Raw genomic sequence first — 15,975 nt, forward strand, 5'->3', positions numbered from 1 at the left:
CCCTCTGTGTTTTCATCATTTCCTTTTACCTTTGCCATTTCACCACATCTCCTAGCCTTGCTCTCTCTAAGAAAATAAAACCTTGCATTCCTTTCCAAAAGACTATGGCTGGGTCACTCACTCATTTGTGCTCAGAATAATGAGGGTGGAGGGTTTGGGCGGAGGTCTCTTATGATAGGAGGTCAACTGCTTGGGCTGTAACAATGATCTGTGCTAAGCAATTTCTTTTGTGCACGTTAGCAAACTGAATAAGGAGTATGCAATCCATATATTTTATTCTATTATGCTCACCACAGCCTGCTTGGGGAGAGGTACCACCGGCAGAGGGAGACCTGGGTTTAAATCTCTTATGGTGCCATGAAAGCTTGCTGGGTGCCCTTGAGTCAGTCACACTCTAAGCGTAACCTACCTTGCAGGGTTGTTCATTAAAAATAAAATGGAGAAGGGGGGAATGCTGTAAGGCCCTTTGGGTCCCTGCTGGGGAGAAAAGATGAACACAAATGAAGTATTCAGGAGCACCAGTTGCCAAACACAGCAAAAGCAATCAGGATTTTCTGTTAGTTTGGGCTTCCTTCTCTGCACATGAGAAATTGCAAAGGATGCTTCTGCTGCATAGAACATTCAGATGTCAAATAAGAGTTAAAGAAATGAGGTATAAACTGGGGCTTTGAAGCCCAGTACAGAACCCAAACACCATGGCTTTTCCCCATGAGCACCTTTCAGAACACAAATGCTATACTACACACCATCATAGTTAGCACAATATTGGCTTACTGAGCCCCTCTTAAAGAAGCCATGCTCCTTCACACAACACACCCCCCAACCCCAGCGAAATCCCAGATAAAGGAAGACCTGCACTGAGGCCCCTGTGGCCCCTTGTTGCTCAGTATAAGCTTTAAGAGCAGCACCACAAGTTACCTGCAAACACTTTCATTTCAGGGGAGGGAAGATGGCTCAGTGGTAGAGCATCTGCTTGGTAAGCAGAAGGTCCCAGGTTCAATTCCTGGTATCTCCAACTAAAAAGGGTCCAGGCAAATAGATGTGAAAAACCTCAGCTTAAGACCCTGGAGAGCCGCTGCCAGTCTGAGTACACAATACTGATTTTGATGGACCGAGGGTCTGATTCAGTAGAAGGCAGCTTCATATGTTCATTGTGGATTGCATCTTAATTGCACCTTTCTACTTAACTGTTTTCATATTGCTGTTGTTAAGGAAGCAGGAGAGAAGTTGACTAGACTAGAAACTTCAGCAACAATCCTAAAGACATCTTCCCAGGAACAAGCCCCAATGAATAACATGGGACTTACTTCTGAGGAGATGTGCCTAAGAATTGCCCCTCCTAATCTACTATCAGTGACTCAGAACTAAAACTTAAGGAAGGTTAGCTCAGAGTGTTAAGACATGCTCACTTCAACAACAAGATAGATTTTAAAGGTTTATAAAGAATGGCCTCAATAAAATTCACCAGATGGCACACCCCTAGCATTTTGGAGATTCTGTACCACCCTGGAAAATCCCTTCCACACACTAGGCAGCACGTAAACAGCATACCTGAGAACTCTCTCTTTCCCCAAAACAAACAGAAAAGCAATAGTCACAACCAACAAAAGAGGAACCCTACCAGATCAAGCCAACAGTGCAATTCTTAAATATTTATTCCTTGCTTCTCTCCTCAGAGGGACACAAAGCAGCTTACAATAAAAAAGAAATAGAATTTAAGTAAATTAATAAATCATCTTGTGATGGTCTTGAATACAATGAGTCACAGCCCTACAGTTCCTGCCTTTCTCTCACCTGTGCCCTCGGCCATTCCTGAGCTGGAAACAAAGGGAGTACGTAAGAACAGCTGAAAGAGTTGGCGGCAGTGTTCCCCTCAATCTCTCACCCATGCTCACCACCAAAATCAATCGCCTAGATTACCTCTGCATTGCACTGCACAAGTATCCTGATTCTCCTTTTTCCAGCTGTGGGCAGCCACAGGGAAACCCACAGAGCATATGTCTGTTCCCATTGAGAAACATCTAGCTGACAGGCAACAGACATTAATGAACCTGCTCTGCATGAATATCTCCAATGTTTTTTTATTAGTGTCCATAGCACATTTCATAAGCAGACTGCTCAAGATTTCACTATCCCAAGTGCTAGTGTTGTAAGAGGGGTAAAAAAAAAATCTGTCCTTAAAAACAATTAGAAAGCAAGCTCTAGTGCATTCAATGGGGATTCTAATTCCTAAATCTGAGGCTTTAGATGCAAGTTTTGCACCCCTCACCTGGAGGGGCACCGCATAAAGTTAATGAGCATTCAGGACACCAAATGTGGCAGTGTTAACGCTATCATGCAAGCCATTTTACGATTTCAGTAAAGCTAAAACAACAATGTTGACTCTTCACTAAGAAAAATGTTTAGCTTATGAAGCATACCAAGCTCAGGATGCTAGGTAGAACAAACATCAGCTTGGATCCATTTCTATTTTGGAAAAATGCAGAAAACATTTTTTAGAACCACATGTAAACAGAAATTCTGTAAGATACCATGTAGGCTTAATTATGGAGAAAGGAAGACCTGTGTCCTGATTAAATTTATAGCAGAAAGGGTAGCAACAGCCCTCAAGAGAGTTTCCACAGAATCTGAGCTAGATTCAGGTTCAGCAGCATCTGATTTTTTTTTTGGGGGGGGGGGGAGGAATAAGTTCTCAAGAGTCATCAGGTATGAGCTTTGCTTCTTGAAAGTTCCTATCCCAGTACAACTAGGTTCAAGTCACACTGGACTTGACTCTAGCTCTTCTACTGTCCACCAACGCAACTAACCTCTGAAATTATTCACAAAATTTGATACACTAAGTATTTCTCTGTTTAGTGAAATTAGTGGGACAACACACGTAGGTTTCCTTAGGGTGCACACTGAAACCAGCTTTATGAAAAGCCAATGTAACCTTCATCTTCCCACCTACCAACCATTCTTCAACTGTATAACAAGCATGCAAGTGTACCAAAAGAAGGGTTGAAGAAATTAGTGAAGAGTCCCCATGAACAATGAAGCCACCATACCGAAGGCATCCACCACTCTATTTGAACAATGAAGCTGCTTTGTACTGAATCAAACTACAGATTCATCAAGGTCAGTATTGTCTACTCAGACTGGCAGCAGCTCTCCAGGGTCTCCAAAAGACATCTTTCACATTTTCTGTTACCTGGTGCCTTTAAATGGAGATGCAAAGGATTGAACCCAGGATCTTATGCTTGTTGAACAGATGCTCTGCCACTGAGTCACAGACCCCACAATCAGTGTTCCCTCTAAGCTGAGTTAGTGTGAGCTAGCTCACTGCTTGTTCAGCCTCCAGCTCACACATTTTTGCCTTAACTCAGGAAAAATGGCTCCAGAGCAAACTAATTTATGCAGTAGCCAAATCACTTGCTCACAACTCTAATGCCAGTAGCTCATGAAGTAGAATTTTTGCTCACAAGACTCTACAGTCTTATAGGGGGAATCACCCACAATGCCTATCAAAACTGACCCCCGCCCCCTCTCTGCCACCATATGGGTAGTAACATCAATCTGGGGAAAGCAGGAGGGAGCAAAGGGGAGGAGGGTTGGCACACCAGAATCATCACCCAGAAAGCATAATAACATCCTGACTTGGGAAGAGGAAAGAAAATCGCATGATACAATTTCATCTAGGCTATTACTTGCTTGTAAGGAGGATGCCTGTCTGTCATTCTGGGCAGACATCCTAGGAAAAGAGGCAAGGCTTGGATTCAAGAACAAGCAACAGTTTGCTGTTAAGCAATCAAGATTTGAAGATGTTTCAGACTCAGTCAGAGAAAAAGATGATCCAACAACAAACTATAGCTTGGCCCTATATCCAGACCAGCAAACTGTGGTTTGCCATAGAAGCACACCTAGTTAAATGTGCTGTGTACAAGACAATGGGATATGTGAGGAAAAATATTTGCATATACAAGTTTGGACTGAAGCTTACTCATGCAGCAAGCGACACACAGCTTGCAGTTGTGAGTGAACTGTGCCACAGAGACCACACTGCTGTGAAGGGTACCTCCTCCATCCAGAAGAAAAGCCATGCACTCCTAGCACACACACACACACACACACACACACAAGCAGATATATACTGACGTCCAATTTGAGCTACATTTATACTTTCAGTAGTTGCACCCAGCATCTGAAACCACTTACCACTGCAGGGGTGGCCAACAGTAGCTCTCCAGAAGTTTTTTGCCCACAACTCCCATCAGCCCCAGCCATTGGCCATGCTGGCTAGAGTTGATGGGAGTTGTAGGCAAAAAACATCTGGAGAGTTACCATTGGCCACCCCTGCACTAGAGATAAGGAAGCCGTCAGCCGACTTTGACAAAACCACCTTCACTGGATTTATCTTATTTTGGGTTTTAGACTGGGTGGTTGCTATTTTTATTGGAAAGTTTAGAAATTGTAACTTTTGTCTAAATAGTCTGTTTGTGATGGTATTGCCTGGATACAATATTTCCTGTCCATTTCCTTTACCAGATTGAGTAAAGGCAGAATACAGTTCTGTTGAACATAAGCCAGCTAACCTTGCTCCCCACTCAAGTTATTTCAGCAACAGTGGAATGCCAAATGAAATCCAGTCTGAAGAAACCTACCTTCTCTTACTGGTGGTAGAGAGTGCTGTCAAATTGCAGCTCACTTCTGGTGGCCCTGTGGAGCAAGGGTGTCAAACATGCGGCCCAGTGGCCAAATCAAGCCCCTGGATGGCTCCTATCAGGCCTGCAAGCAATTCACTGTCATCTGCTTCCTTGTTTCTCTCTTGCTTCCTTCTGCATCACAGCTTGCTTTGCCAGGCTTGCTCAATCGCACAGGAGCTACAAAGCAAAGCCCCTATTTTCTCCATTGGCTGACATGCACATGAAGCAACTTATGTACAAAAGCTCACAATGCTCAGCCATTTCATGTTTTCCCCGGGTCTTAGGCTCAAAGCACTGACCATGAGATTTCTGTAATGTATGTCAGTAAATCAAAAGTAGGTTTCCAACTTACAGACACACACCTGAACAGCATACTCAGTTGCTACAACACAGACATTGTCTCCAGATTTTGATACAATAATTCAGAGCAAGAGATGTGAGTTAACAGAAACTGTTAAACAAAGTATTGCAAGACTGCTAATCTTTTAAGCATATTTTAAGTCTTAAAAATATATATATTTAGTTGTGTTTGTCCGTGTCCTTTATAAAATTGATATCTCCACTAACTGGCATTACATTTTATGACACACATGGCCTGGCCCGACAAGGTCTCATTTATGTCAGATCTGGTCCTCATAACAAATGAGTCTGACATCCCTGCTTGTAGTTTTCAAGGCAAGAAATGTTCAGAGGTGGTTCACCATTGCCTGCCTCTGCATAGCAAACTTCCTTGGTTGGCTCCCATCCAGCACTAACCAGAACCAACCTGCTTTGCTTCCGAGATCTGATGAGACGGAGCTAGCCTGGGTCATCCAAACCAGGGGCTTCTGTACTAATACCAAATTTTGAAGCCATCCTAGCTGATTACACATTTTCCATGGAGGAGGAAGTCAGTCAGTCCTGTAACTGTGAAATATAGCACCTGCTGAAGGAGAAGTCGTTGGTATTAAAAATTACACTTTGGAAATGCTACACTGAATGAAGAGGTCCCCTTCCTGTATCTCATCTAGCACAATTTTTTAAAAGACATTGGAAGACATAAAATGTCCCAGTGGATTTCAAACTTATAGATCCATCTCTGGACTGCATCCAACAACAGTTAATCAACCTAATACTCTTCAGTCAATATCAATATGGAGCAAGGCGCTGTTAAGCTTTGAAGAGATAAGAAATAATTCAGCATGATAAAGGATAAGCAGCAGTCCAAATTAACCCTGACAGTGAGGAAACATCACTTTTTCCAGTCCCACAAGCCAGACCCAGCTCTCTTATCAGAGACTCTTATAAGGATCATCTGTGGCCTATAGGGAGGTTATGAGAACATATTTCAATTGTTCATCAAAATGCCCAAGAATAAGAGAATGGGGCTGCAGAAGGCAGCTGAACTGAAAGGAATGATTATTCTCTTTACATACAATGGCTCTGTACAAATGCCACACCAAGCCAAAGCCTGGGAATACGTGAGCACACACTTAATGCATACCCTCCTCCTTCTTTTAGTGGTCTGGGGGTGCGTCATCACTCACCTGACCAGTACTCTGAGGGTGACCTTGAAATACAAATGGGCAAAGGAAAACAATCAAATCAGGAGAGATTGTACTAATGGGAACCTTTAACTACTCTCACTTGAACTGAGTAAGCTCATGCTATGGTTGCAAGGAAATTCCTACATAAGAAGTGATTGTGCCTTGAACAGTATGTCATGGACCTAACTGGAAGGAAGGCAACCCTGAACCTGATCAGCACTGAGGACTTGGTGCAAGACCTTTTTCTTGTACCACATTAGCCAACCTCTACCAAGAGTGTATACATGCACCTCTTCCTCGTTTGGTGTAGTGGTTAAGTGCGCAACTCTCATCTGGGAGAACCAGGTTTGATTCACCACTTATAGCTGCTAGAATGGCCTTGGGTCAGCCATAGCTCTCACAGAGCTGTCCTGAAAGGGCAGCTTTGGTGAGAGCTCTCTCAGCCCCACCTACCACACAGGGTATCTGTTCTGGGGGAGGAAGGTAAAGGTGATTGTAAGCCACTCTGAGATTCAGAGTGAAGGGTGGGGTATAAATCCAATATCATCATCATCTTCCCTCCCACATCGTGAGCTGCCTCCTTGACAGCTTTTCTGTAGGCATTTTATACAATGCTCAATATTGGTTATATGGGTCCTCTGTCAAAGTCCATGATTTTATTTTTCTTGGCCTTAAAGCCTACTTATTAAGAAATCCCCAAGGGGGAAAATAAACTAGTCAGAAAAATACCAATAGTTCACCACCCTTACGCATTTCCATGTGACCAATCATTAACCAGCTGGAAATACATCAACAGAAACCAGAAATAACAGCAAACTGAAAAGAAACAGGTGGCTATTAGTTACTGAGCTCTCCCTAGCAACAGCTCATATCTTGAGACCCTAGAAATATCAGAATCAAAGACTAATATTTTTTTTGGGGGGGGGGAGAAAGATCTTAACTGTGGGGTGCAACTGAATTGTAGAGACCCAACACACACAGTTTGCACTCTACAGTTTTGCTACATGCATCTAGTTCTACTGATCTAGAAGCCTCTTTTTCAGTTCAGGTGCTCACAATTCAAACAGATTTCCCATGTTCCTGCTACAAAAGCAGAAAAGATCTGAAATATAAGGGAGTGTTCTAGCCAGGGTTTGTGAGGCAGGAAGTTACGATCAAAAGAAGAGGAAGAAGGAGACACGCAGGAAGCGGCCACAAGCCTGTCAATTTTTTTCTTAGAATGGCAAGAAAAGAATGAAAGAACACACTGTGCAAAGTACAGGTGCACAGCATGTCACTGGATAGCCAAGGAGTATTGTTCAAACATTGCTTTTAGAATGGGATGTGCTCTTCAGGCGCTGATGATCTCAGCAGGACAGAGTGATGGCAATTTCTTAAAGGCTTCTACCCCACCAATTTTCCTACTGCTAGAAAGTTAATATTAGCAAGGGCTAATGGAGCATTTAAATCTACACATGAGCCAAGAGGAGCCAGATTGCGGAGATAGGTAGAAAGGTTCTGGAGCCTCTAAAGCAATGCATATTCTGAAGTCCCTCAATTCACTGTAAACACAAAAAGAATAGAAACCACCTATTTCAGTTCTATTCAGCAGGTCAGGGATCCAAAAGAAGAGAAGAAGAGATTGGATTTATACCCCACACTTCACTCAGAGAGGTTTACAGTTTCCTGTCTGTTCCCACAACTGAAACCCTATGAGGCAGCTAGGAGCTGAGAAAGTTCTTCTGAGAACTGCTCTTGAGAGAACAACTCTGAGAGAACTTGTGACTGACCCAAAATCAAACCAGCAGCTGCATGTGGAGGAGTGGGGGATCAAGCCCTGTTCTCCCAGGTTAGAGTCTGCACTTTTAACCACTACTGAAGCACCAGTGTGAGACATAGTGTTCCAGACAGTGCCTCATTGCCTTGGGAACTCTTTAACAAGGCCAGGCACAGCATCTAAATCCAGACATGGTGACTATAAGAAGACCTGCACAAGCCTTTGCAAACAGTCTGCCCACTACTCCACTAGATGGTTTTCAAACAACCAGGATCTCTGCCAGGTTCTTCCGGATATTACTTTGTCAGATGCAACTCAGCGTAATGCCTTTTTTAATTCAGCCCTGGAAGCTGTGGGCTTAGCGTACCACAGAACATGCGTAAATAACCACAGCATCTCTCACATATCTGAGAGCAAACAGGAACAAGAGGGCTACTACATGATGAGTCTAAAGTGCCAGTAACACTGGAAGCTCCGGACAACCCATTTCTTTTGACTAACGCTGGAAGAAGTCACACTGACAAGTCTTCTCACAGGTTCTGAACTTCCTCCCTGACTAGAGTAGGAACAGAAGGATGGGTCCTGCAGAGGATCCCATCCCATAATACTCATGCCAGATGGAATCTAAATATTCTATTCTTAACTTTAAAAAAATAAACCACTAAAGCAGTGACAGACTACCTTCTAGGAACTCTGGCAATGCACTCCGACTTCAGCAGGCACATGGACATGGAAAGGGTTTTTGGAGATTAAGAAGCCTGAAACCCACCGACTTACAGCAACAGAAAAACAAAGGCACTAGATAATTCAATACTTTTGAATTCAGTAGCTCGAGCGTAAGGAATAGGAACTGTCTCTTTGTTCACACATGTGGCATACCTCATGGGAAGCCCATCACAGGATCTTATACCATGTGAAAGTACAACCTGTGTCAAGCTCCAGGTGCTTAATTACTACATCCTCTCTGCAAGCAGCTGTTAACAGGAATAAACACAAAAAGTTTTTGAGCTGCTGCTCCAGACACCTGCTTGCATATATTGGCATTACGTACTTCTGCTGCAACCACATTTGTCACTTCTAACACCACCTGTGCCCATCCCACACAATGTATTTTGAGAGTAACACCTGGAATACAGCTTTGTTTCTCAGTTCTAAAGGGTGCAACAGCCAACTTCAGTACTCATGCTATGGAGGACTGCTCCCATGGGAGTTATTTGTCAGAGCCCAGATTTATACCAGAAGAAGAAGATGATATTGGATTTATATCCCGCCCTCCACTCCGAAGAGTCTCAGAGCGGCTCATAATCTCCTTTACCTTCCTCCCCCACAACAGACCCCCTGTGAGGTGGGTGGGGCTGGAGAGGGCTCTCACAGCAGCTGCCCTTTCAAGGACAACCTCTGCCAGAGCTATGGCTGACCCAAGGCCATTCCAGCAGGTGCAAGTGGAGGAGTGGGGAATCAAACCCGGTTCTCCCAGATAAGAGTCCGCACACTTAACCACTACATCAAACTGGCTTTCCACTTGTGAAGAACTTGTGAAGTAATGCACACCAAGATGTTAAGACGCCACTGGACTTTGGTCTTCTTATGCATTTGATGGACTGGAAAGGGATGCATCACAGGGGGAGATTAGGCTGTATCTTTCTTCATTTACATTTCCATCTGAACTATTATAATTTCCATCATTATCTTGTACAGCTCAAGGAACGCTACAAGAAGCTGATCAAGTCTTAAACTATGACATCTCTGTGTCCAATATCTGGTGTGTGTGTGTTTTTAGGCATGAAGTAACTAGCAGCAAACTACAATTTAGCTGACAAAACCTAAGAGACATGAGCCATTCAGAGTTGGTTACAGTACTGCAAATTGTTAATGAAGGCCATTAGTCATTTCCATGCCGTTCAGCTTCCTAGGGCAGGAAGATGCTCAAGGATACAAGTGTAGCTTTGGAAGCAATGCAAAAGAATAAGGAAAGATAAAAAGATACTCCCTACTGCCAACACACACCCGCCCATGAACCTTTCATTACAAAAATAAGTATTCATCACTGACACTAACTGGCAAGTCCATGCCTTATGTTCATGCCCTCACAGCTAGCCAGCTAAAGCAAGGACTGGCACTGGTCCCTAGACAGCTTCACCATACACACCAGCAATGCAACCCAGTCTTAAGAAGCCATAGTAAAGCTGCCAGCTAACACCACTCTGCATATGCTCACTCTCCATCAGTGTTCCCTCTAAGCTGAGTTAGTATGAGCTAGTTCACAGATTTTTAGCCTTCAGCTCACACATTTTTGTCTTAGCTCAGGGGAAATGGTCCCAGAGCACAATAATTTATGCAGCAGCTCACAACTTTAATGCCAGTAGATCACAAAGTAGAATCTTTGCTCACAAGACTCTGCATCTTAGAGGGAACACTGCTCTCCATATACACCTTTCAACAAGCTTTTGCTTAACAACCAGCCTGGGATATTGCATTATTACGCGCCCCTTCACTTCCATCTTTTCAGGGAACTTCGACAGAAGCAAAACGAAACGGGTGGGTTTGTCCCAAGAAACGAACCGTCTAAAATCAGGACAGGAGACAAAGGGGGGGGGGGGGAGTATTAGCCCGTGATAAGAAGCGCACCTTTTCTCAAGTCTGAAGGATGGTTAACAAACTGCCAGAGCCACGGCCGTCGCAGGGAAACAATAGCCTCATTCTTGCGAAGCGGCTCCTTCAACAAGCCCTCCTAGTGAGAATGAGCAAAGGTCCAGGCAGGCACGGAGAAGAGACCGGGGCGGGGCGGGAAGGAGCAAGCCCACCCAAGAAGCCCCCGGGAGGCAAACAAGCTCCGCTCGCCGCCGCCCTCCCGCCCCCAGAAGGCCACCCATCCCCACAGGCCCCGGACTAGCTATGGTGGGCGGCGGAGGCTACCTTGTCGGCGATGCTGCGAGGCAGCTGGAAGTCCGGGCTGGGCGTGAGGTCGGCGCCCGCCTCCTCGCTGCCGGAGGCGGCCAGCGGGTGCGGCATATCCCGCAGGGACTTGGGGCCGGAGGAAGGCAGCGCCTTGGGAGTCCCCGCGCCGCCGCCGCCCCCCGTTGCAGACATGGTGGAGGCGGAGCAGCGGGAAGCCCCGGCCGAAGCAGAAGGGAGGCAGCCTCGTCGTGGCCCCTCCGAGAAGCCCAAAGGCCGCGGGGTCGGGGCTCCAGCTGCAGCCGCCTTTGCGCCCAGGAGGCGGAGGCTGCAGCGGCGGCTCCGCCCGCGCCTTTTCAGGGCAAAGAGCCGCCACCGCCGCCACCTGCCAGCCTTCTCCTCCCTGCCGAGGCAGGAGCTCCCCCTCGCTGGCCCAGGAGGGACACGGAAGATAACAACGTAGCGGCGGCGGCACCCAGCGCGATTTCACCCGGAGAGACTAAGCGTCCAGGCTCCGCCCTCTCTTGCTCAACGCCGGCAGCCATAGGCGGAGAAACCTGCGGCGGCCGCGTCTCCCGCGCGCTCATTGAGCCCTGCCTCGCGAGGGGCGGTCCCTAATCTCTCCTTTCGCTCCTGGCCCTTTCATTCATCCTTATCCGCTAGGGGCCGTCGCTGTTTTCGTGAACCTCCTGTCACGGTCTCTCTTTCTCTCTCCTTCAGCCGTGTTTGCCGCGGGCAGCCCCTGGTTTTATTACGGGTTTTCAATGTTGTTTGTCTGCAAGTAGAACTGCTAGGGCGTTTGGCATGTTTTGTGGCGTGCGCGTGCATTCGTGTAGTGTAAGTGTGCGTGCACAGGAAAGCTCATCCCTTGACTAAAACTCTGCTGATCTTAAAAGTGCCACCGGACTCTAGCCGTATTTATATAAGCCAAGTGCAAACCTCTTGGTGTGAATGTTCGGACGGAGGTTTATTCCAGTTTTGAAAGGCCAGCCTTGGGAAATCAAGAGTAACTAGGGTTGCCAATCTCCAGGTGGGGCCTAGAAATCTCCCGCTTTTGCAATTGATCTCCAGCTGGCAGAGATCAGCTCCCCTGGAGAAAATGACTGCTTTGGAGGGTGAATTGTATGGCATTGTACCATGCGGAGGCCCCTCCCCTCTCTAAACCCTGCCCTCTCCTGGATCCACCCCCAAAGTCTCCAGGTATTCCAACACAGACCTGGCAACCCTAGTACTGAAGGCATGGGTGCGAAACAATGACTCAGTTTGTACAATCTATGCATGGAATGCAGGTATATTGAACATATGAAAGGAGCTACTGTTTTGAAGCTTCATCCCCCTCCCCCTCCCAGCTCCTTGGTGATGTTATTGCTTGCATGCATAAATGACCCGTTTATTTATTTGTACCCCGTTTTTCTCTTCAGGGGACCTGAAGTGGTTTCCAACATAGCTCTCCCTTCTTTCATTTTATCATCACAACAATCCTGTGAGGTAGGTTAGAGTGTGAGAGCATGACTTAGCCCCAGGATCACTTAGCAAGCATCCACAACAGGAGTGGATGAGGAGCCAGATTTGAATTTGGAAGCCTTTCCAGTGGCAGCTGTAGGAAAGGAAATGTGATCCACCAAGAATAAGCGAAATAGAACAGTAATCATTTTTAAATGTAACCATTCTTAAAGAACAGATAATATGTTGCTATATGAACATATGAAGCTGCCTTATACTGAATCAGACCCTTGGTCCATCAAAGTCAGTATTGTCTTCTCAGACTGGCAGCGGCTCTCCAGGGTCTCAAGCTGAGGTTTTTCACACCTATTTGCCTGGACCCTTTTTTGGAGATGCCAGGGATTGAACCTGGGACCTTCTGCTTACCAAGCAGATGCTCTACCACTGAGCCACCGTCCCTCCCCAATATGTAACTTAGAAAGTAGAGTGCAAATTCTTGGTATTATATGTATTTTTGGGTTACTGAACTAATGCATCCATGGATATTAGCCTATCTGCACCACCTTTCATTGGGAATCAAGAAATCTGATTCACGGTACAGGGCTGATAAAAGGTAAAGGAAAGGTCCCCTGTGCAAGCACCAGTTGTTTCCAATTTGAGGGTGACATTGCTTTCATGACATTTTCATGGCAGACCTTTTATAGGGTGGTTTGCCATTGCCTTCCCCAGTCATTTACACTTTACCCCCAGCAAGCTGGCTACTCATTTTTCTGACCTCAGAAGAATGGAAGGCTGACTACCTGAACTCAGCACAGGGCTCTTACACAGTACCAAATTTATCCACTACAGATGAAGAAACATTCCCATTGTATGGGTTTGTATGAATTTATGGTAAACTACAATCCACAGCCACAATTGTGACTGCACCTTTTCTGACAACCGCAGTAATTAAAATGTCTGTTGGTTCATCATAAGCAAACCACTGGATTTCACTGGACTTTTAAAAGGTATAACTGCTTACTAAGGAGTGTATTGTATGTATTTATTATATTTCTACACCACCTCTTTAGAGTCCTGCTCAAGGTAGCTTACAATTGCAACAACAATCACAATATAAAACAAGCCATTAAGACATTCCTCTGTGTGATAGTATACCCAGGTACACTTTTATATAGAATCTCTGTTTCTTTATACATGAATTTGTAAACTGAGCACATGCTGGTCCTTTCTTACAAACAGGTAGATGTGAGTTCACCATAATCGGTGAACAGGGCTGGAGAAATCCAGCAGAATAAACAAGTATTCTAGGGTTTGTTTGTTTGTTTGTTTTGGGGGGGGGGGGGTTAAAGGTTCTCTATAAATAACTAATTTTCTATTCCATAACCATTCACACCATTAATATTACCATTTGTTTGTCAAGAACACCACCAACATGTTTTGATTCAACCTGTAAGCCCAGCTGTGCAACTGCAGATTCAAATCCCCCTGTGTCCAAGGAAGATTCTAGAGTGTTTAATTCTGAAAACATCAGCTTGTGAAACTGTGGCTCAGTGGCCAAGGTGTGAAAATCTATCTACTGTGACTATGTGATTGTAGCTTCTCTGTGCTGTCAAGGATCCTTGGGGAGGGCCACAGCTTGATATTAGATCATGATTTACATTCAGAAAACATCTATTTCCATCCCTGGTGTCTCCCATTCAAATGACCTCAGATGGTAAGGCCCCTGCTTTCTAGAAATGTGACCAGCTGAGTTAAATGGACTAAAGCTCAGTGTAAAGCAAATTCATGTGTTCATAGAGCTTCCTGACCTAACTAATCAATTCGACACAGACCAAAAGTGATCCCTTTTTTCTTTAAAATAAAGCAAACACCCTAGAAACTCCTTTAAAAATGGCTGTCAATATCCCTCTCTAACATGCTTCCTACTCCACAAAGTGGATACTCAGCTATTTTTTAAAAAAAAAAAATATTAAGCAATGTAAGGGGATGGGTAAATATATATCCATAGGAACCCTTATCAAGATGTAGAAGCTCTTTGCTGAATAGGGAGATTTTTCTCTACAAATCACTCCTAATCAGCTCCCTCCCTTCATAAGAAGCAATTCAATTCCCTGGTCATAGTAGTCTCAAAATTATTTCTTTACAAAATGCATACAGGCACATGCTCACTTTCGCCATACATATATGAATGAATGAACTGGGCCAAAATGAGTAGCACACAGCATCTTGTAAGTGCCAGTGTCAGCAGCTCTATGCTCTTCCTCTCTGCTGACAAAATGCAGGAGTCATCTCCTTCAGCACACAGTGAAATTTCCCCATCCATTAATTGTGATTTATTGCTCATTGTGAATGGAGTATATCCAGCATAGTAATATTTATCTCTGCTTCTCTTTCACTGTCTTTTTTTTTCTTGCTTGCTCATCTTTCCTGGCTTTCCTTTGCTTCAAATCATCTCCACTGAGCTAGGTTCTGATGCATGTAATCTTTATATTTACATTTGATACAAACTATATTAGTAAAATGGCTTCAGATTTCATGATTCCCAAAGCTGAGACAATGAGATATATATTTCTAGGTCATGCAGGCAGGCTAATATGTTGGAGGAAAATAACATCAAGCTGTTCTTCCAACCATTCTCTCTTCCACCAGAAAATTTTCCATCAATGAGAATCAAAGACAAACTTCAAATGCCAGCGTTTAGCTGTCCTACAGGTAAAATCGTACTCTAGCATCTGAATATCCATATGCTCAAGATTCCACAAGACTCTGGAGTTGGCTCACTAGTTTCATTCCAGTTCCATCCCAGGCCCCTTGGCGCTCTCCCAGTAAGCACCAGTTTCCATTCTGGCATCAGTACCACTCACCAAGTACTACATTCTGTCCTAGATTTATCCCTTAACCTTAATTGCCAATATTCTGCCGATGCTGTCTTTCTCCTTGGTCCAATCTGAGGGGCTAGTAATTTTGAGGACAACTGTTGGAGTCATACATGGCTGAGAGTCCAGATTTATAAGAACTTTAAGTAGCATGCCAGCATTATGAATGTGCCACACAGTCCCAATTGGATGTCATTCAGGCAAAGTTTCAAGTTCTAGTTCTGTCATGGACAGATTGCGGGGGACTTTGGCAAGTTAATGTCAGTAAACAATATGAGGACTGGAAAGAAGACTGGCTAACTCATATAGGGCTGCTAGGAGAAGTGATCATAATGAAGATTAGCATTGCAAACCGAAGCAGAGCCAATAGGCTTAGAAGGATCTAACTCTGCTTAGGGATGCCACTTCAGAAAATGAAAAGTACAGTATAAATTCCACTCCAGATGAAAACAGCATTAATAACAGCCTATTGATGACTCATTCCTGACATACTTATCTACCTCAGAAGTAGCTAAGCAAGAATTGGCTAGGCAGGAAGTTTATGCTGGGGGACGTTGAGCTAGTCACACACTCTCAGCCTAACCCACCTCACAGAGTTTTTGTGAGGATAAAATGGAGTATAAAAAGGAAAACACTGTGAGCCACTTTGAGTCTCATTGAGGAGAAAAGCAGCATGATATAAATAAGTGTGTATATATGCGTGTGTATACACACACACACTTGACATATATTCCGTTATTGTTTACTATACCAAGAAACAACTGCCAACATTTATCTCTGGCTAACTACAAACCTAT

The 15,975-nt window shown here is 44.5% G+C and overlaps 1 protein-coding gene across 1 annotated transcript in view; it reads right to left on the reverse strand.

The window, feature by feature from the left end:
* The window catches only part of SNX30 (sorting nexin family member 30), a 36,923-nt gene extending 25,591 nt beyond the window's left edge, over positions 1-11,332 (reverse strand). The window contains exon 1 of the mRNA XM_060237154.1: positions 10,881-11,332. Within this exon, the coding sequence (XP_060093137.1) occupies positions 10,881-11,054 (174 nt within the window). The 5' untranslated portion in view covers positions 11,055-11,332. The remainder of the gene's footprint in view (positions 1-10,880) is intronic.
* Between the last annotated feature and the right edge of the window lie 4,643 nt (positions 11,333-15,975).

This window comes from Heteronotia binoei, chromosome 4 (assembly GCF_032191835.1).
Source record: "Heteronotia binoei isolate CCM8104 ecotype False Entrance Well chromosome 4, APGP_CSIRO_Hbin_v1, whole genome shotgun sequence".
In the NCBI taxonomy this organism is placed as follows: Eukaryota; Metazoa; Chordata; class Lepidosauria; order Squamata; family Gekkonidae; genus Heteronotia; species Heteronotia binoei.